Source organism: Eucyclogobius newberryi, unplaced genomic scaffold (genome assembly GCF_026437365.1).
Source record: "Eucyclogobius newberryi isolate DKJ021-1_F unplaced genomic scaffold, fEucNew1.0.hap1 SCAF_7, whole genome shotgun sequence".
In the NCBI taxonomy this organism is placed as follows: Eukaryota; Metazoa; Chordata; class Actinopteri; order Gobiiformes; family Gobiidae; genus Eucyclogobius; species Eucyclogobius newberryi.
In genome coordinates, this window is record NW_027316389.1 from 25,552,266 (window position 1) to 25,574,640 (window position 22,375).

A 22,375-nucleotide genomic window follows, 5' to 3' on the forward strand; every position below is an offset into this window, starting at 1 on the left:
TAATATTTGCACAAGCAGAACAGTGTAAACCTCCCTTTGCTGTCTGATAATGAACCAGATGGTAAGCAGCTCTGACGATATAATGGAGAGGGAAGTGCCACAAGTGAGAGGCTCCATCCTGCAGTGGTGTAGACAAGGTCAGGATGTAGATGTGCTAGCTGCCCTCACAAACTAGGCCATTTCAGTTGACTGTGTTCATAATGATGCAAGAAAAAAACATAAATCATGACTATAACTGTTTTTGAATCGCTGAACCAATCAACGTTATAATATTCATTTACAAATCTGCTGATGTGATGTTCATGTTTTCTTTAGTTAGTTTATTCCTCTCTGTTTGGATTAGCCCTGATCCGAACCCACATTTATCTCTTTATGATGGTACTTTGAAATCGAAAGAAACTAATAAGAAAAGTCAGTGACACAAATGAAAGCAGATGTTCATCATTCACTTTATTTCCAGATGCTCTAAAAAGTGAAACTTAAAATAGAAACTTAAAAATACCTGTTAGTACAAATATAATTCATAAATACAAAACCATTGGCAATACTGTCACGATTGCTTTTGGCAGTAAACCAGGACCGTTGTAAAACCAATTCAAACCAATATTATTACAATATGTCGTGTTGAAATATACCAAAACAAAGAAGCTGTGACGAGTGAATCAAAATATAAAATTACAATACACCGTCTGTGTGCACAGGCCATAAAAATAATATATTCTCTAAAAGTAGTCTATATTTAATACAGTCCTATGCACAAGTTAAACCATGACATGCAAAACAACAGCCTCCTCCCTGTACAATCCATTAGATATTTACACATGTTCAACCTAAAAGAACTTGATGCAAGTTAAGACAAAATAAATCTTGATTCCAACCAAAGGCTCTCAAGCTTTGTTAGTACATAAGAAATAACACAGTAAGAAACATACTTACAGTACATTCACTGCAACAATACAATCGCAGTTCATATTGTCAATGAAGATTCAAAATGCACCACACGGCTTAACTCTTAGCTCTGGCCTGACGTCAAGCTTGAAGCCAGTTCTGAAGGCAGCGGATGGAGAGCGATGAAGAGTATCTGAATTATTCCTCTTCTAACTCAGTCCTCCTTTGGAAACATCCAGAGTGGCTCCAGTGGCTCGCAACCACTGTTCACCATCCAATGTGCTCATGTCCAGGAAAAGGCACTACCTGTGGAGGTCGACTCGGGGCCTGCAGTTCAACCTCAGTGTTTACCAAACGCTCTCCACGTCCGACAGGTCACAAGCAGGGTCAAAATAACGCTAATCCGCTCAGAGCTCATACGCTACACAGTGAAGAAAGATGGAGATGTGAAGAAGTGATGCATTCTGGGGTGCGCTGGGTGCGGCTTCTCCTGGTCAGTCGGTCGGTATATTTATATATATATATATATGCATTTAAATATATTTACACTGTACATGATTGGCTTCATCATGTCCTTATACTAAATATATTGTCCTGTACAAATTGTGAAATACATGGGATATACATCATGTTGTACTCTGATTACACAAACATAGTATAATGACTTTTTGTAATCAAAACAAATATACTTCAGACAAGCACTGCATAGTCCATAGGTTGTGAGCAAGGTGAAGGTGTTGGTTCAGTATTTGAAATAGAATTTAGGTGGCATCAAGTAATTCATGCAGACCTACTTGAGAACTAATCTCACCAAAGTTATAAGCAAAGGTTGTAAGCGAAAACAAATGTTTTAAGTGCGGCACTAATGGTGATGTGCATGCAAATACAGACAGCTGTGGGACAGTGAGCTTGACCAGTGCAGGGGTCACTATGTGTGTATCTGTGTAGAGCCTTGTCTACACAAAAGAGTTCAATGAGTTCATGGCCTTAATAGGGGAGGGGGCCTCTGAACTCTCGGGGCCGTCAGGATTGTCCCTGCTGCCACTCTTCCCACTATACTGTCCGATAAAGGAGCCATCCTCGTTGAACTGTCCGTCTCCTCCTTCACCGTAGTCTACTAAACTGTCATCACTGTCTTCTCGCTTAACTGTCCCGTTAGACGGCGAACGGCTCCCCTTTAACGGTTTATGGTCCTCATTGTCACTGGAGGAGAAAATCACATGCAGCGTTACAGGTGAGATGGTGTGACAAATGCAACAAAGACATCACATTAGCGATCACTTTTGAAGATGGGGCATTAGAACGACATTCTATCAATAGAATTGTAGGTCATGGTACATTTTATAAAACATCTTACATCTTAGCAGTAAAGATGAAATATTCAACAATGTACATAATTAAATTCATAATGCCCCATGCCGAAAAGTGTTGAATGAACATTTGGTTTCAATCAAGCAACAGGGGAATAAATCTCAAGCAACCAACCCTTTTCAAATTCCCCCTGAAACCAACTATGGAGTGGTACAGAGCCTATACGTCCCACAAACAGTAATTAAGAACTGAAAATCCAAGGCAATGGTGTGAATTTAACTTCAAAAGCAACATATCCACCAAAGCAAGCATGGATGTGGTTACAAACTGGCAAAATGCACAAGAATTTTGAATTAGTGCTGAACATTCATGAGTTGAACACCAATGAGACTGGATCACAAAGCCTTCATAATGTAAATGTGTGCGGAATCAGTTAAACCCAAAATAATTCATATTTAAGACCCAAAGATTGTCTCAAAAAGCAATGAGAAAGTGACCAATCTTAACATGGAACAAAATAAGCCAAAGTGCCAAAAATGTAATAAATAAACAAAAAAGACAAATATTAAATATCCTTACTAAAAGGTTATTTAAGTTAAGTTTGGCCAAGATACAAATATTTGGGGCTTATCTGAGGAGCTACGAATCACAAGAAAAGCACGTACGCAACAAAGGCAGTGCGATCACATGAGTATTTTCTCCACAGTGACTGGGCTCGTCCTCCCTCCTCCAAACCCTTACCTTTCCTGAGAACGCTGGGATCCCACACTCACTCTGATGAGTGCGCTCTGTATACAGTGAATTGCATTATCAACTTCATGTAGGTCAAAACAGTTAAAGCTACAGTAGAATAATATTTCTCTACTGTGTGATTCTGAGCTTTGTGCAGTGGGCATTTGTCACAAAGGCACTATAGCATTGATACAGTTTGCCTCGTGAAGTGTCTTCACGTATATATATATATATATATATATATATATATATATATATATATATTATATATATACAGTACTTATATGGAGATGCCCTGACTCACTATATAAGTGCCTCATTATGACCGCAATGGATGAAAAACAAGTCCTGCACTCAGTAATGATTGCGTTCTTAAAACATGCTGACAGCTTCTTTATAGAGATACAAGCATCCAGCAGCAGCTTCCATTAAACACATTATTGCCTAAAGCAAAGTTCAAACCATGCATATCACACAAGAGTTTAGATATGCATCAGTCATTATATAATTCATAAAACAGAGATAATACAAAATGAATACAAATATAAAAGCAATACCATCTTATAAATTGACTTATAAAAACAATATTTAAAAAGGCTAGTTCTACACAGGTAAAGTGCTTACTCATTTACGTGCGATTGAAGAAGCAGCCTACAAGGAGGATGCTACTAGCAAGCATAGAAGAGCCTCTGACAGTTGCTGGAACGGTTCATTAAACTGTAACCATAATCCAGAGGCAGTCATATTGTCATTACGTGTGAATGGAGAGATTTCTCAGAGCTGGAATGCAGAACATGTCTGTATGTTGCAAATGGGATAGCTTATATAATATCCTGAACATTGTTAAAGGCAAAACCCATACAACCATCAAAGCCTGAAAAATCCCACTTTTCAAATGGCACCACAAAGCCATTACGAGCGTTCTTATAGATTTGTGCCATCCAGGACTTCCCAGAACAGACTCTTGTGCTTTTAACACGGCTAAAAGTTCGGATGTGTTAGATTTATATTTCCATGGCGAGGGTCCCGGGTCAGAAGTTGATGTTTAAATATGAAAACAAGATGGCCGACATGTCCCGGCAGTTCAAAGGTCATTCTGCCCTGGGGGCTCCAGAGGCGACAGATGTTTTTCTCACCTGTATTCACCAAAAGTACAGTCCTCTTCTTTCATGGGCTGGAACTCTGGGTCTGTGTGTGCGTCCTCCTTTTCTTTCACTAATGATAGAAAGCAGCAGGGAAACACATTCAATATACATATTAGACCAGTGGTTTGTAAAAGTTTCACACCGAGTACAAGCTGAGAAAAGATTTGGCTCTTCAAGTACCACCAGATCTACACCAGTCTAGAACAGGACTATTCCAGTCTAGATTGGGGTCTAAATCTGGTCTTAAATGGGACAACATAATTGCTAAAGTAGTTCTTACTGTACCAAAAACCTACCCCAAAAGAGGACAACATTTTGATAAAATAAATGCTTCTCTTAATAAAGCAAATGCTAGAACTGCAGTGGACTTCGCGTACCACCAGTGGAACACAGTTTGATAAATACTGTATTCATAAAAACGTATTGAGATGATTTAATTGTTCTAAAAATAGTGTTGAACCTCAATACATTTTCTATAAGAGACTAAAATAAATGGCTTGGGTAGAATTTAAATAAGTTAGTCTCATCTATCAAACGAAAAGGCAAATAAGAAATGTTGTGAGTTTTAGTCGGGGTTGTCAAGATTTTTAGGTATAATAGTGATCATTTAGGTCACATTATAATCGGAAGAACTAAAAAAATAATAATCATGACTATTTTAGAAGCCAAATTAAGTCTTTTTGATCCAATCTATAGATAAAAATATACATCATCCTGCTCACAAACTTGAGTGCCAGTAATAGTAATGTGTTCGAAAAGGTTTTGTTTGATCACAGTCTCAATAATCGTGAATAATCATTAAATCGTGATGTTTTTTTTCTCAAAATAATTGTAGTAGCACTAAAATTTGCTATTGTGACATCCCTGGTTGTTGCTACTCATACACTCACGTCTGCAAACTATATTCTTATCCGGCACTTAAATCCTACTCTGCTGCAACAAAAAATGTGTGGGTGTGTGGAGCTGCTCACCGGGGTATTTGCCTCCTTTATTCCTCTGGATGAAGCAGATAATAAGCAGGATCAGGATGAGGAGGGCGATGGCGCACATGAGACCAATGAACCAGCCCTGAGTGGCAATATCCACCTGCCGACTCGCCACCGCTGGAAACAGACAACCCGCTTTCAGAACAGGCAATTTTACAACTTACAACACAAAACAGAACACCATGTTTATCATTTTTTAGTAGAATTATACTGTTACATGAGTGGATCGAGTTTGCACGGTTAGAAAAGAAAGTGAAGTTAGAGTTAAGGTTTAGGAGGGACTATTAAAGACGAGCATAAACCGAAGCTATTACAGGACAGAACGGGACAATTATTTCCTAAAGAAGCGCTCTAGGACTGCACAAAAGATCTCCCAAGTTTTGAAGACGTCCGCAAAAAAACAGAAAAGAACTGCATTGCGACAAAAAGACAGGTCCAGTCTTGATTTTAACTTCTGAGTAGTTGCTTAAAATTGAAATGTTGGAATATAACGTTTTGATGAGAATTGTGCTGCCCTTTCACAAACGCACTCAAGCCAAGGAACATTCTGTCATACGTGTTAGCATGGTAGTTATGCAGAAATCATGTTAGAGATGAAGGTTCTATGTTGTTTTTATTGTTGAAAATACTGATTAAAAGTGACACCTACTTCTACCCATGCTTTCACTACAGTGCATGCCTCTCTTACCACAAAAACAACACCAACAACACCAACAACAACACCACCACAACTGCTACATCCAACTTTACTAACAAGTTTCACAGCCAACACAGTACACACTTCGTCCCGGCCGAGCCTCACCTGGCACAGAGACCAAGAGCTCCCTGGAGTGCTGAGGAGGCAGGTTGGACACGCCGCTGGCCACCAAACGCACCCAGTAGGAGACCCCCGCCTTTAAGCCCCTCACCACAAAGTTCTGAGAGCCATTGACCAGCTCTTTGTGCCACTGCTCCCCTTCGTCTGCAGAGGGGACGGTCATAGAGAGGTGCAATCAGGGAATATTTTTGTTTTTTGGGGCAAAGATCATGAATACTTTTTATGTTTGACAGTCTATAAGTAGTTGCAGTGGTGGAAAGTAGGCAAGTACAAAAGTAAAAGTGTACTTGCATTTTTAGGTACTTTACTTAAGTGTTTTTTTGTGTTTGTTTTTTGTAGATACGTTTAACTTTTACCTCACTACATCTGAGAGCACTGTTTGTTCTTCTATTCCACTACATGTTTGAACTGGACTGAAAAGTAGAAAGTACTTTTCATCTGGTTTGAGGATTTACTTTGGCACGTTTATGGTGACATTCTGACTAAAGATTTTGAGTCTAAACATTGAACTTTTTTTTTAACATTTACATTTAATGTAAACGTTAAAAAAAAATTGAATTGACCTTTGTTGACAAAAATCAGTTCAGTTCTTGATCAAGATCACTACATTTACCGGTTTCACAAATCTACGCAAAATACTTTTACGTTTTGCTTAAGTAGTTTTTTTCATGCGCTACTTAGACTTACTTATACTCCTGTATCTGTATTTTTACTTAACAAAATGCAGCACTTCTTCCACCACTGTGTAATTATTTAGTATTTCAAACCAACATAAAATTAATAAATGCAACAGATTTTAAAGTAGTTTAACAGCATTTGCCTTGGAAATTGAAGCTTGTCTGATCTAAGTGAGGTAAAAGGAGATAAAAGTGACTTGCTAATGATATTGTTTAATCAACATCCTCGTCCTCAAATTCACTGTAGCCTATGATTTCCTAAATGGTTTCATTTAACAGTAGGCGTGAGAGTGCACAGCTACTGAACAATATTTTGCATCTCCTCTGCAGGTGGATAGAAACAAGGGAAATCACGTCAGACAAAATTAATTAGCATAACAGGAATGTTTGTGCTGCTCTGCGCGATGCTAATCTACATAAGTTTGACTTTGTGGAGGATTGCTCTGGGAAATCCAGATGCAATTCTTGTCAATAACAAAACTCTAATTAGTAATCCAATCACAGACGGACTGGTTTATCACATCTGGGTCCATTTTGGCAAGAATCTGCAGGATCGTGACTGCCAATGTTTCTATTCACCTGCACGGAGCAATTACGAAATAGGGCTCTCTTGTCACCTATGTGGAGCAGTCAAGAATAAACACAGGATGCTTACTGTCTTTCATTTTGTATTCTACATAAATGTCTTTCTCCGGGCCCGTGTACTCCCAACTGATCTGGACCCCATCATCTGCAACCGCCGAGCTAACATTCCCAAAATCCTCGCTCACAGGGGGCGCTATGCACAAGGGGGAGAAAAAAAGAGACAGCCAAGATGATTGCTCTGCTGGTCACACGAGAATGTGGATATGATTGGTTGGTTTAATGAATACACTACATGCACCATAACAGTGATCAGACATAACAATGGAACCACTTTCTAATGCACTGACATATTAAGCAACATGTGTCTCTCCCTGAAGGACCTTTTCTTTCACTTTGAACCAGTATCATTATTTTTTCGAACTAGTCCATTTGATGTATTGCATTTCTTTATGTGACCACCAGACAGACCATGAATGAATACTCCACAAATTGTACGTTAAATTTGACGTTAAACTTTTCACATATGGATTTTTCCAGCTTATAACTAATCAACTTTGAGGACGGAATATTAACTTGCATGATCAGATTTGAATAATTCTCTTCACCTGTCAGTGGCTGCACACACACAATCTCATTATTAACAGATTTTTTTAAGTTAAAAGATTATTAAAATGGTCTAAACAGCAGATTCATTTCTACTGATGATAGATTTTGCGGTTTTAAATTATCTTAAAACGTCCAGAAAACATTTAAATGTGCATGTGAACATAGCCAGTGGTCTTAATGTTATGCCTGACCAGTCTATGTCTAGATAACCGAACCCAATATAATAAGTACCCTGGTGGTTTGGTTGACGTGGATACGGTTGTGCATTGGGATGAGAGGTTTGGGTGTTCCCTGCAAACAACATGGAAATGGTAAAGACCGCTCCACACACAAGACGCACAAAGTCAGTTTCACACAGTCCATAGGCATGCCGTGCAACCCCGTCTGAGCAGCAGCTCCACGTCACCATGACAAAAATATAAATATATATTAACAAATGGAATAAGCAGATCACAACCACCGAAGGCAAAAGAAATGCAGCTCAGCACTTTGAGAAGTCGTCAAGTTTTATCACCAAACATTAAAAAGGCACATGTCGCACAGCATCTTTATCAATGTGACTTTGTACTTTTCAAAGCTTTGAGCTCAGCAGAAGGCTACTCAATATGTCAGGCAACAGGGAAATGGTTTCAAAATGAAAAATGTACACCGTTATGGACTATTTATGGACTCCGGACAAACATGCACCATTGTAAAAAGACTGGTACCTGTCCCCGAATGTAAGTCAAGTTGAGATAGTAAAGCTTGTTGAAAGAAATTGTCAGAAAGATAGAGAAAGAGATCATGTTTAGAGTAGATCAATACAGGCCAGCAAACACCTTAGTGGGTCAGTGCAAAGGGATCACACTCATGGTATATACTTTTTTAGGAATAAGATTGACAGTACTGTAGAAAGGTTTATGACAAGAGAGACTACCGTATTTATAAGGAAAGATGTGTCAATGTCAAATTTGTTTTTTTCAAACACAAGATATCTTTTAGAAGTACTAAGAGAGAAGAAGCACAGGTAAAGGTACACTTAGGTCTAGGAAAACATGCTTCGATCTGGAAACCTTTTACACACGACAAAAAACCCTTGCACAGTACTGATAACAATTATAATACACTTAAATTGAACATGTTGCAATTAAAATATTCACAAAATCACCCACTTTCCCCATCTTACCTTCATCCGTGATGGTGACCGCTTCCTGAGAGATGGGAAGGCCAGCTCCGATCTTTGTTTTTGCACTCAAATAAAACTTGTAGCGCGTGCTGTACTTGAGGTTGACCAAAGTGACCGAGGTCTCATTGGCAGGTAAAGGCACCTCCTCCAGCGGGCCGAGCTCATGGGTGTTATTGACTACAATGATGGCAGGGCGGGTGAAATGGAGTAGGACAGTTATGAGCGGGACGGGGACAAGTGAGGGCGAAGTTGGGAGGTTGTAAGGTCAGACCGAGGTTAGAAGATGTTTGAAGGTTTAGGTGTTTACAAATGAAGAAGTGAAAGTAAGGTACAGGTGTGGATGAGAATGGAAAAAGTGACAAAGTTGATTTGTTAAATTGTGTCCAACATTAGAATATGCTTGACAAATGCTATTATATGATTGATTTGAATTTTATTAGAAGTAAAATGGTGTATTAGACACTAACAGGGAGCAGTGAAGTATGTGATTCTGTGTCCTACTGTGTATAACGTAACTACAATAACTATAGCGTTGCCCAAAAGCCTTACCGGGCTGGTACTTGAGAGTGTAGCCTGTGATGTGTCCATTGCGGTCGTGAGGGGGACTCCACTCGAGGGTCAGAGAGTCAACGCTAGAATCAGTCACGACAAGAGAAGAAGGCGCATCGGGAACTACAAAAAACAATTAAATATTACCAAAAGATTCATATTAAAACGACAAAATGCTATTTCTTAACATGAGTTTTTAACAATCTTGCGAAAACCTGCAACCATAACCAAAGGAAAATGTAAACGCTAGTACCTCCTTCAGGCGTCTCAAACTGCAGGATGGGGCTGGGCGGACCCTCTCCTCTGCCGTTGAACACTCGGATGTGGAGGCCGTACGAGCTGAAGGGGTGCAGGCCGGGCAGTTTGCCGTGAGTGTGGTTCCCGCTGAACGTCAGGACCTGCTTCTCTGTGTGGTGATGGTTGTGTTTGTGGAGACTGTGCTCTCTCCAATAGTACACCTGCAACAGAGATACTGTTACATATACCAAATGATACCATGGTAGGTTTTACATTACATCAGCTGCATGTAGCAACAGTTTTCTCTACATTGGACTATTTATGCTGATAAATGCTCTGTGTCTTTTTGTATAGTCAAAATATCACTGCCTGTCCAAAATAAAAGTTGCTGCATGGGTGATGATCTTTCAGCTGCAACACGGTATTTAAACTCAACTGATGCAGTGAGTGGTTTCTCATTTCTGAAACAACAGTGTGAAAAGACGAATCCTGTGGTCATGGAAAAGATGTTAGTTTGTTTGTGAAGGGTCAAATCATTGGCATCGAGCAGAAAAAACATGTAAGGAGAAGCAGAAACTAATGTACTACAGATCTGAACCCCAGTGTGAGTGTTTGTGAGGAGCTGGAGAAGGCTTTGTGCAGTGGTCACTCTCTCATCATCAATACAAGATCAACTGGTGAAAATTAATAATTACACGGGATGGAAATAAATCTATTTTCTAGAAGCTTGAAATAATGCCAGAACAAATGTGTGATCAAAGCTAAACTCGGTCCTAAGAAATATTACAGCATGTGCCCCTTTTTTCAGGAGGTTTTGTCCGGTGGGGGGGCTTACGCATCTTAGAGTAGGATAAATATCTAAGTTCTTAGACTAGAGCCGCAGAATGAGAATGACTTTTAAAATGAAAACATCTTGTTTTTTTCAGAAACAAAAACTACACTTGAATAATGATTTATAATGGAACACTCCTGGACGAATGAGGGATTACACCGACGTGTTCTCTCTCCATGCTGTCTCATTTATTCTGGTGTGAAAATAAATCCTTTAAAATCCCCTACAAATGTGTCAACAAAAACTTTGGTTAGACCAACACCACTGATTTTAATTAATCCACTAAATGACTATAGAGTTTTGTTGAAATGACACCTCACCCTGTATCCCTTGAGATGTCCACGCAGAAGTCTGGCAAGCACCGCGTCCCAGTGCACTGCAGCCTGAGTGCTGCTGATCACCTGGACATGAACATTGCCAGGAGCAGCTAATGGCACTGAGACAGAAAGAGAATAACACAAGTTATGCAAACAAAAACATCACTGTGGGGCATTGTTCTCAAAGGTCCTAGAAGTCAGTACGACTCACAGTCTTCGCCTGAATAACCGTGGGCGACGGCGGGCTCGGGTCCAGCGCCATGGTCATTCACGGCCTGAACTTTCAGCTCGTACAGGGCGAATGTGGGCGTCCCAGAAACCACAAACTTGGAGGTGTTCCGCACGGTTACTGCCGTCCAGTCACTCTCCACTCCCTTCTGCCTCCACATGACTCTGTAGTGCAGCCCGGGCCCGTTGGACTGAATGGCTGTGAGCGGCTACAGAGGAGAACGACTCAGCTTAAGCGTCTGTCACTTTTGTTGTTGTATGTGACATATTTTAAAGGGGTTATATACAAAATACATCTTTTTTGTATACATCTCCTTTCTTTTAGCCATGTTATAACAGTGTTTCCTCATCATCAGTTCACTTAAAATGTATTGATTCATGCATAATTGATTAGTCCTGTATTGGCCTGAGTGCACAGAAAATTCCTGTTTTGACCTACCCCATGTGACCAGCCACTTTCCTATACTTACTTGCATCTATTAAAAAATGTTAGCCTCCAGGTCATACATGTAAGGTTCAGGAATGTAGTTTTGCCATTTATAGTTAATAAAACAAAGTAAATGAAAGTCCACTGGTTGCTATGGTAAAATGCAACTATAAGAAGGCGGGGCTTATAATTTTAACAGGAAATCATGGTCATATATTCTCTTACTAAGCCGCTTTAGATCAGTTTTACAGGGTACAAAGAACAAATAAACAAATTAAAATATTTATCTACCGGTACTTATAGTTTATTACTAACTAGTAGAAAAACGGCATAACATGTCTCCTTTCAAATTTGACACAGTGATTTGCCTTTGTCTGGACCATTTTATGTTTATTATTTACCTTCCAGGATATCACAAGATTGTCATGTTCCGTGCCTTGTCCATGTACCTCCGCTGGGTTTTCATCTGGAGCTGAAGAAAGACAAAAGACAACACATTTGAGTAACAATCTGACACCTGTATATAAATGAAACCTTCTGCCTTCTCCTTCCACATGTATCGGCCTCGCTGTGTACCTGCAGGCTCTGTCTTGTACATGCGGGAGGGGAGGCTGGGCCGGCTAAGTCCCACACCATTCAGGGCCAGGACTCTGAAGGTGTAATGAGCGTGTGGAGACAGCTTTAGGTGAGCTGTGGTCTTCATCCCTGAGACCTCGGTCAGATTGTGCCAGTGGCCTTTGTGGTGAAGGGAGTCCTCAAACTGGATAATAAACCCTGAATACAATACATGTAAAAGAGCAGAGTAAGTTCACTGTAGGCTTACAGTGCTGTGGAATACACTTTAGAGACGTGACATCACACACACTTGTTTTGTATAAGGTCTTGTCAAACGTCTTACTCCAGGCAAAGCTTAGAGGATTTATGGCAGATGTAAACAGCTGCATGCAGTTCAGCAGTTCAAAAGGTAAAATCTCATACAGTCTTCAAAGGACTCAGTTTCATTTAAAATTCTCAGTGGATTGACACGAGTACAGGGTGTTTAGTACGTACTCTCCATGGGGCTGTTGTGTTCATCCCCTGGGGTCCATGTGAGCTGGACACTCCTCTTTTTTGGCTCAGTCAGTTCGAGGTCGGTGGGAGGGTCAGGGTGCTCTGTGAAGACACAGTACCACAGTGAGACGGCATTTACACCCGAGATTAGTTACACAACAAAAGGGGTCATGCAAGGAAATGGAAATGAAAATGAACTCCTAAACTTATTTAACTTCAGCGTATGCATAGATTTGGGGCACCAGAGGTTGGAGAATACTGCGTAGCTTAAACGTGCTTGAAAAGGTGTACTGTGTACATTTTCTGGTGGAGAGTCTTGGAATGTTCCACAGTATCTCCTTTTAAATCTAATAATCTAATAATCTAAAAAGCAATACCATCTCCATGGGGACAAGCAGGTGGTGCACCCTCCACCACAAAAGTGACATAGTGTGCCTTCAAACTTAGCAGTAAAAATGCATAAACTGTGTTACATCAGCAAAAGGAGATATTAGCACTGGTACCAGCTGAGAAAATATTTGGTTCTCCAAGAACCAACAGAACAAAATCTGGCCTATATTAAGGCTAAAAATAGTCTAAAAAGAGACTAAACCATGGATAAGGTAGTTAGATGCATGCAGAACTAACCCTAACAACAACATCAAAAACTAAATCACATATTACACATATTACCCCAACGCATTAAACCAAAGGAATCAACGTTAATGGTTTTATCTCTATTATTATGCCAAATATTGCATTTGAGACTAACGACAAAATCAACAAAATAACTAGTACTACTACAGCTAATGTGGTTAACTACTACTATTCAAACATCTACTTTCTTAAGTTAATTCCTTCAGTAAATATGTTTATGATGTTTTATTTTATCCTCGTCTGTTAGAAGGAATACATACTTTCTCTTGCCAAGCAGACACTGTATTATGCATGTAAAATTAAAGATGATCCAGTGGAGCATTTTCCATAATCACTCAACATGAGACTGACTCACTGGAGAGGGCCAACTCATGCTTACATCTGAAAACTGCTAATGATGACGATGTGGAAGACATGCTTTGAATAAAAATAGTGCAAAACAACAAATCCTAAGCAAAAAAATGAATAATTTATCTTTTATCTTTGCATTCACTTACACTGACAACAGACAAAATGCATTCAGACAACTTGGGCATAAATACATAAAACTTGATTGTCATAAACAGACAGCATCCTTGGATACAGCATGCGCCACTGTAATACATCACAACAGCCAGAATGTGCTCAGGTTTACTCAAGTTTACCATAGACAACGGGTGGAGTGGGCGTGGCCTCTGTCGGACAGGTACAGGCACAAAAGTTACAAAAAAGTTAATCCTAAACGCACACTTTTTGCTGAGAAGTTTGTTATAAAATATTCATTAAAAAATCACACTTTCCTGCCTTGTACACAACAGATTTACATGATCGCATTTGAGGAAGACCAAGAATAAAGAGAGATCGAATCCGTTTTAGCAGAAAAGAAAACCTAATCTCGTACCAACAACGGTGAGCTCGGCCCTGGCGGAGTCGTGGTCCAGGGAGGTGTTCCTGATGCAGGTGTAGACTCCAGCGTCACCGTCGTTTATGTCAGTGATGGTCAGGCTGTCGGAGTCCATGACCAGCCTGGGTAAAGGATGAACAAAGCCCGACATTAGCGCGCGACTTTTGCCTAAACTCAAACCAATCTAAACCAAGGCTAAAAAAGGAATGTAGATTAAAATAAAGGTAAAGGTGAGTGATGGATGACTGACCGGTCGTCATCGTCCGGCAGCTCGTCATCGTCTTTGAGCCATGTCATGGATGGGATGAGGGTTGGGTCGTGCTTGACTTTACACTGGAACACGGCAGCTCGGCCCCTCTGCACCACTCTGTACTCTGGCTGTTTGAGGATGCGGGTGGGTTCTGGAAAAAGGACACGGCATTGTAAATATAACAGAAAATATAATGTGCATTGAGGATTTTATATAAGAAATGAATGATTACCTTTGACCTCCAGGTAGATGTGATTTTCCGAGATCCCGAGCGAGTTAGTAGCCACACAGGTGTATTTGCCGCTGTGTTTTGCCTGAACGCCGTGTATCTCCAAAGTGCCATTGTCGTGTACCTCATAAGGGTCGGCATTGAGGGTGCTGGCTCGAGTGTCTTTAAACCTGGGACAAACAACACCTTCTGTGTCACCCTGACGTAACAAACATTCATGTATTAAACAAACTGCGGTAAATGAACTCACCATGTAATTTCAGGGATGGGCGACCCAAAGGAGCTGCAGTCTAACAAAGCCTGGTGGTTTTTGATGACTTGGTAGACTTTGTGGGCCGGCGTCAGCACTCTGGGCGGCTCCGCTGCAGTGGACCGACGTCAGTGATTACAATGTTATTACTATTACTCAATCAATGTAAATGTTTTTAATGCAAATGAAGCTAAAAATACTTACAGAGCACGTTGACAAAGGCGTTGGACAGGAGGTAGCCGTATTCATTTGACACGTTGCACTGATACACAGCTTTTGAGCCGGTCTGAACGTTGGTGAACATGATCGTATCGTCGTCCACCTTTCTGCTCAAGTCACTAGGGGAATCTGCAGCCATAAATCAATTATACTCAAGTAGGCATGTCAAGATGATTCAGTTATTATTCTGGTCACAATATTGTAAGAAGCAAAACATTATAATCTTGACAATTTTAGAAGCAAAATTAAGTGTTTATGTGTCATAATACAGCCCAAAATATTGACATAAATGTAAAGAACTGTTTTTATCTGGCTGTTTTTGTCACATAACTTGATTTTGTCTATCAGAAAGTGAATTTGTTTTAAAACTAATAAACTTGAGAAACAGTAACATGTTAGACTACAGATTTACAAATTTAAATATTTCTGTTATTTGGTCACAGTCTCAATAATACACTATCATTTGATATCATCCCTATCACCGGTACATGAACATTTTAGGATACATCAACAGTCTTTACGCAGCACTCACTCTCTATGGGAATGCCGTTCATCGCCCAGTTGATGGAGGGTTTGGGCGTGCCACTGGCCCGGCAGGTCAGAGCCCCGTTCTCCCCCGGGGCCATGATGAGGTTCTTGGGAGCACCGCTGATCCAGTACGGAGCAGCTGAGAACAGAACAGAGGAGGCAGGTGCAGCATTAGTAACTCAACACCCTGACCTTTTGACATCTGTGAATGAATTTATGAACTTTGAGCAAATAAAAGATTAGAAGACAAGGAGACTTTTGAGCCCTGATGACACTGTGTTTGTGTTTGATGTTGACACTGTTAAAAGTTCAAGTTTGAGTTAAATCATTCCTATTCATTTGTAATTTATGTTGTAACGTAAGATATGGGCCAAGGAGAAAAAATATTTAGATTGATGTTTTGGTCCAGTGATGTTTTAAAGAACCATTTGTAGTAGAATCATGGCACTAACATTAATCACTCGAGTACTTTTGATTTGGTCGAGATTATTTTGTTATAGTTATAGTTATAGTATTCAAACTGTACTTGCCTTTAACTGTTACTTGGATGTTATGGTGCACTGAGCCGAGCTGGTTGGTGGCTTTACAGCGGTATTCTCCGGCGTCGGACTCGGACACATTAACGATACGCAGCGTTTTCTGATAGTGCAGGAAGGACTTGCGCTCAGCTGGCAGCTCCCCGCTCACTTTGGTCCAGGAGATTTCGGGGGTTGGCCTGAGTTCACAATCAGAGAGAGTCATGGGTGTGATGAGGGCACTGGAGCAGGTGGCCTCTTCAGTAATGCCTTCTTGTACTCACAGCCCGTCAGCGATGCACTCCATCTCCAGCACCTGGCCCCTCAGCACCATCTTGGAGCTGGACGACCCAGATGGGGTGAGGAAGGTTGGTCGTCGCTCATCCGCTGGCTCCTCTGCATTCACAAACCATTAGAGCTAAGCATCTTATTTTCACTCATCTCCCTCCCTTTTTACTATGTGATTGTATGATTTGATCAGGGCTGCAGGGCTCAAACAGAATGCCATTTCATTTGAGACCATATTTTATGTTTGGATGTACATTTTTATAGTCTTTGAGGGTTTTTATTGCTTTGGTTTTTAGGATGTTTGCCGTTAAATCATTTGCCCCTGGGATGTCGAGATCAATATTAACATGGCCTCGTAAAAAGAGAGCTATAAAGATGTGAAGCATATTTTGTTTGTGCTGTTAAGTGGCAAAAAATACTAAATTCAGTTTTGGTCTGTGTGCATGTGTTTCCTTTCTACTAGCTTCACTTCACAATTTGTATTCTTAACTTGGCAAACATCCGATTCTTATTGTACGCCGTTCATGAACTGTATTAAAACCTTTTACAAACCTTGATTTAACAAAAAAAAGGCATTATAAAACAGAAATGTTCAATATATTGTAAAGTATGTGATGGACAGAAAAGATGAAAGAAGATGTGAAAACCAAAAGGATAAGGCAAAATGTAAGAAATCTTTAGAGGTAAAAAATGTAATTTCGAATACAATATAAGTATAATAAAGACATGCTTTTCCCCCACATCAGTTCCAGTGCAAAGTGAGTCAACAAAGGGGGAACAAATCTATTTAGTTAATATTATTCATGGATGATTAGTTATTCAGCAGGAGTTAGCATAAGATTTAAAACATTGGACAGCCTTGGGAAACAGCGGTTAGTATGGAAAGGTCAACAGCCACAATGTCGGGGTAACCACCAGAGGGAGCCACATCTCACCAGAATATGCCCCAATAGCACCATGAAAACCGTGGATAGTAGGATTGAAGAGGTTAGTGTGTGGGAGCTGCCATCTGGAGCTTTAGGTTCAGGGGTTAACACTAGGGGACGCCAAAACTCACCACTAAATAAATCTGTTTCATTGTAAAAAGCTGCCACTGTGTCATTGATTGCATCCACTGTAACACAACAGAAAAGCAAAACACACCACACATTTAAAACAAACAAACAAAAAAACACAACTTAAAATAAGAAAACTTTGAATGATGTTTTCGTGAAATATGAATAAAATTATAGAGGAAGGAGTGCCAGATGGATATGAATGAGAGCCTTCTTTGTGGATTGAGAGGACAGAAAATCTTCCAGAGCCATAAAACGAACGCCTTCCATCGCAGATAACACACAGAACTCTGACAATATGTCTTTTCAGCAGAGCCACGACCGCCGGCGTCTCCGCGGATGGATTCGGAGATAGGAAATATTGTTCTCCTCCTACGCCGTCATACCAACACATGCAGCACTGTGCAAAAGTTAAGACTGAGGTGAGAAGAGTGCTGATACGGACACTGAATTATATGTCCCTTTTGTTATAAAGTCGGGCATGAAATGTGGTGTTGTTACAAAGTATTACGAGGTAGTTGAAGCAGTCTTTTCGATACTCATGACTCGAGACTTTTGCACAGTGCGTTTCGATTACAGATTTAAGACAAAACGATATCCAAAGAGCTTACGGTTGAGGACTTTGACCGTGATGGGCTGCTTCTGCTGGATGGTCTGAGTGTGGGGGAAGCGGGCGTAGCAGATGTAGTCGTTTCTGGAGTCGGCGCGCAGCACGTTGGAGAAGTACAGGTCTCCGTTCAGCGACTGCGACACTCTCTGGCTCTGGGGCAGCCGCTGGAAGTCTGCGAGACACAGAAGGAGAGGACTGTAATGACTAGTTACAGACAAACTGTTCAAGTAACCGGAGTAATTAATAACAGGGTATGAGTATTATTTTATTCATTCAAAAAATGGAGGTTGAGAGAGGTTGTTGAGCAATAGAAATATCCACGTTCTTCACTTAGTTTGGCTATTCATTCAATGTATGATGTTAGGTTCTGTGACGTGTCTAAAACCTTTAAATCTTGCTTTAAATTCACCAAAATTACATCACTGCATTACATGTGATGCTCCTAAATCTAAAATCCTCTAAATCCTCCTGTGACTCGATTGTCTGGACATCAGAAAAACGACTACATGAAGAGAATTCCTTAAAAAAGAAGAAAGAAATAGAGAGATTGTAAAAGTCTTACTGTTGTCCATCCAGAAAATAATTGGAGGAGGCAAACCAGCCGGGGGTCGACATGGCAACACCAAAGGCACTCCTTCTTGAACCACGATTGGTTTGATTCTCTCCTTTGACCACAAGGGAGATCCTGTAGTGATATGAAAATACAAGCTATTTAGAGTCGGGAGTATTATAATTTAACTTAATATATGGGTCACTAATAGATAACCACGGAGCTGACAGAAGCGGTGAGACAAAGTGAGAGGAATGAGAAACGAAGTCTACTTACTGGATTGTCGCACTACTATGTCATGTGATACAGCCGTGCCGTGGTCGTTGCGTGCGGTACATTGGTAGGTTCCCTCGTAATGCTCCGCCTTTTCGTGACTGATGTCCACCACCAGCGTCCCAGAGCGATGCTTCATGTTCACGTTTGATAACTTGTCAATGTCAAAGTGAGTCCCGTCTCTTGTCCAGGAGAAGCTGAAGGAGATTTGACAAAGAACAAGCATCCGTCAATTAGCATTACCAAGATAAACATGGGCTGTGAAGTTATTCATCGTTTTATTTTGGTCTGCTGTAGGCATGAACATTTCACCGGGGCAGCACCAGAGCGTCTTCAGTCTCGTGCGAGCGGGCACTGTACGGCGGCTCGTCATTCAAAACAGACTCAGCCCTTCAGCTCCTCACACTTCCCGCTCCCACATTCAGCCACAGTCCCACTCAGATTACGGAGAAAAGACCTCAGCGCCTTGTGGCTACGAGTCGGCCAATACCTTTTTCTCTCTCTCATCCCGGTATCACACATGTATCAGTGCTCTGACCAGAGACAAACGCCGGGCTAAACCTAAGACTGACTGAGAATTACCCATCGGAGCTGAAGTCAAATGCTGCAGAATGTAAAATTGATTGAGAGATGCCAGAACACAGTGTTTGTGTGTGACCATACCTGCAGTATTTGGTGGAAAGTCAAAGTATAGCCTATGTGATATACACCATATAAGAGCACATATTACAATATATATGAGCTACAAAAATCTATATCCTGCTGCATATAGGACTGCCAATGCTGTTGTTTTCACAGTGACATAACCATAAATAAAGTGAGTGTATGGGCCTGTACCTGGGATGCGGTTTTCCTTTGGCCTCACAGTGGATTATAATGTTCTCTCGCGGGTCGATGATGTAATCCTTGGGGGATTGGTGAGTTATGGTCGGTGGCTGCGACACTGAGGGCGATCAAAAACAGGGAGAGATTCAATCACAAGCTTAATGCATAACTAAGGCCTTTTCGTAGGGCGTATTGACCACAAAGGCAGCGGTCATCACTAATAGCATGCAAACTCAGGACTCTGCATCTCGGTAGACAGCAGCCACAACAGAAAGCTCTCCAGACGTGCAGCAGGTACATCTGACTTCACTGTAACAATCCACAGACTATAATGGATTTCTTTCAGAGCAGGAAGATAACTAATGGACCTTGACAAAACAAATTCTATCAGGACTCCATGCTGTTTATATTATTGCTGTATGGAAATCAGCCTCCCGCGGCACGAGAAGACGCATTCAAACAAAAAAACAAGCAAATAAAGAAATGACACAGCATGCTGAGTCTATCACTGCAAAAATCACACACATTTTGAAATAAAACACTCAAAAACACAAACAGAGAAAGCTCAAACTATCTCTTAGCTTCACTGCAATTTTCCACTTACATCCTTGAAGAACTTTAGTGTTTGTCCACAGAAAGAACAACGACAAATAGTGACAGAAAAACAGACATTACTGTGGAAATGTCTGAATATAGAAGTATTTTGAGAATAGCTTGCATCAAAGAAAGCAATGCAATTATTATGAAACAGTTGTAAAGTCAATATGTATTAAACATTTATTTAATAATAGCAAATTACTCATCTAAATAGAGAAGGACAAGCTGTGGCAACAATCTTAATCTTATATTAACGAGGCACTATGTAACTTTTCAGGAGGATTGCCTTGCCTTGAATGTTTCTATTATGACATTAAAATGATCCAGCAGGCAGCAGGTCAGATCTTGTATTTCAAGATATGTATTTTGAAATAAAAACAAATGCTATTGAATAAGTTTGAGATAAACATTCCAGTCAAATAATAAAACAATGACCAGCAGGTGGCGAACTCCCACACCACTAACGTTACATAGTGCACCTTTAAATTTGATCGATTTTCTCTTGCAATGACCCTATGTATATCATCATCATCATCATCATCATATATTTCCCAACTCGAAGCCTATTAAAAACATGTTAACAATAAAACAAACAGGGTTATAAAATCATGTACTGATGTTCACTCGTTACGTATGTATTGTGTGATGCATTGTATTCTTACGGTCAAGTGGGACTTCCAGTGCTGAGGTGAGATGCCCCAGGACGACCAATAGCAGAGCGGTAACCATCCTCCTCTCCTCCATCATCAGTGTGTGACACAACGGTCCCGCCCCGAAAACAGTGAAGCCCCGCCTCTCCTTAGGCACACATGCACAGTCACACCTGGAGACAAAACAAGAGGACACATTGACGTTAGGGTTGACTGACATGTCGCGTTACTCGAGCCATCGATCATAACAATAGTGCAGAGTGTGTATATGAGAGGGGCCGGCCGGCGCAGAGCTGCTCTCTCAGATCGATGTTGGTTGCCATGCGCCCCAGTTTGCTAAAAGCCATCTTTTTGATCTAGAGCACTTCAATGGGGCCCGATGCATCCCGCACAGACTCGTTTTGCTTGGCTAATCACTGCCATGGCTGAGATACTATTAAGTCTCTCATCCAAATCGATCTGTTCACTAAGCCATAAAGGGCAGAAGACATTAAAAGTCACTCTTAAATTCATCAGTTTGACCGATAAGTTCAATAACGTTGCAGCAATTTCTTTGCTTTTGCTTTTTAGAGCTCTTCTCACTGGGGCTGATTCAAGTTCAGGTTAGGTGACTATTTACAGGCTCAAACTTACTGATGACAGGCTAATGAGCCATTGATTAGCTGTTAATTAAGGAGGGATTTCCTTTTGGGGCATTACATAATCAAATTAAACCTCTTTCACAACAGATTTTTGATCCAGGGTTGCACATTTTGCACAAACCTAGTTGAAGAGCTTAGTATGTACTGCATTTCAACATTGTTTTTAGTTATTGAAGAACACCTGATTGGACCAGAATAAAGGTTTCTAAATAAAATATTAAAACTAAACACGGACTAAACCAAAATTTAACAACCATCGAGAGATTTAGAGACAACGTTTTCTCTATCCTCAAGACTCCACTTGGGACTGTATTAACGCATCAAATGATAATCTATTCTGGAGACTGGAAACATAATTATCAAATGCGTGATGCTAATGGATATAACTAATGCAAATGACCTGACAGTGTGTTCCTGTATTGTTCTATTGTTTCGTACTCGTGCCTGCGGCTGTGGGTAGGTCTGGCCTGTAGATGAGACCTTTGGGAGACAGGACCAGAGGCTACAGAGGAGGCACAGACATGGGCTGGCTGGGACGTCCTGTGGGGGCACACACTGATTTGTTACAGCAGCCCTACAGTCATGATTCAATAGAGGCCCCGGAGCAGAGGCAGCAGCGGAGCAGACCAGGGCCCAGTGCACCTCTCAGGGGAGAAAAGGCCTGCATTATGAGCCCCGAGCAGCCAATCACTCTGCTGTACGCACCATCCGGCAGCGTTGGCTTGGGATCTGACAGCGGAAGATCCATGGGGCAGTTTGATCAAGCTCATTTGCAGGCTACGGGCGAAGGTGCAGGAACCATACAGAGCTTCAAACTGACAACA

General features: G+C 40.8%; 1 protein-coding gene across 1 annotated transcript in view; it reads right to left on the reverse strand.

Moving 5' to 3' along the window:
- Positions 1–466: 466 nt before the first annotated feature.
- The window catches only part of LOC140349441 (neuronal cell adhesion molecule-like), a 42,721-nt gene continuing 20,812 nt past the window's right edge, over positions 467–22,375 (reverse strand). The window contains exons 3-32 of the mRNA XM_072435762.1: positions 20,923–21,083; positions 19,676–19,781; positions 18,842–19,035; positions 18,578–18,700; positions 18,017–18,187; positions 17,408–17,464; positions 16,347–16,458; positions 16,078–16,262; positions 15,552–15,686; positions 15,005–15,148; positions 14,801–14,912; positions 14,554–14,720; positions 14,322–14,472; positions 14,069–14,193; positions 13,833–13,862; positions 12,553–12,654; positions 12,079–12,276; positions 11,904–11,974; positions 11,059–11,284; positions 10,851–10,966; positions 9,715–9,919; positions 9,462–9,584; positions 8,913–9,089; positions 8,455–8,490; positions 7,979–8,038; positions 7,212–7,334; positions 5,865–6,023; positions 5,048–5,179; positions 4,068–4,146; positions 467–2,091 (exon numbers count right to left, since the gene is read on the reverse strand). Coding sequence (XP_072291863.1) covers positions 1,845–2,091; positions 4,068–4,146; positions 5,048–5,179; positions 5,865–6,023; positions 7,212–7,334; positions 7,979–8,038; positions 8,455–8,490; positions 8,913–9,089; positions 9,462–9,584; positions 9,715–9,919; positions 10,851–10,966; positions 11,059–11,284; positions 11,904–11,974; positions 12,079–12,276; positions 12,553–12,654; positions 13,833–13,862; positions 14,069–14,193; positions 14,322–14,472; positions 14,554–14,720; positions 14,801–14,912; positions 15,005–15,148; positions 15,552–15,686; positions 16,078–16,262; positions 16,347–16,458; positions 17,408–17,464; positions 18,017–18,187; positions 18,578–18,700; positions 18,842–19,035; positions 19,676–19,781; positions 20,923–21,007 — 3,951 coding nt within the window. The 5' untranslated portion in view covers positions 21,008–21,083 and the 3' untranslated portion in view covers positions 467–1,844. The remainder of the gene's footprint in view (positions 2,092–4,067; positions 4,147–5,047; positions 5,180–5,864; positions 6,024–7,211; positions 7,335–7,978; positions 8,039–8,454; positions 8,491–8,912; positions 9,090–9,461; positions 9,585–9,714; positions 9,920–10,850; positions 10,967–11,058; positions 11,285–11,903; positions 11,975–12,078; positions 12,277–12,552; positions 12,655–13,832; positions 13,863–14,068; positions 14,194–14,321; positions 14,473–14,553; positions 14,721–14,800; positions 14,913–15,004; positions 15,149–15,551; positions 15,687–16,077; positions 16,263–16,346; positions 16,459–17,407; positions 17,465–18,016; positions 18,188–18,577; positions 18,701–18,841; positions 19,036–19,675; positions 19,782–20,922; positions 21,084–22,375) is intronic.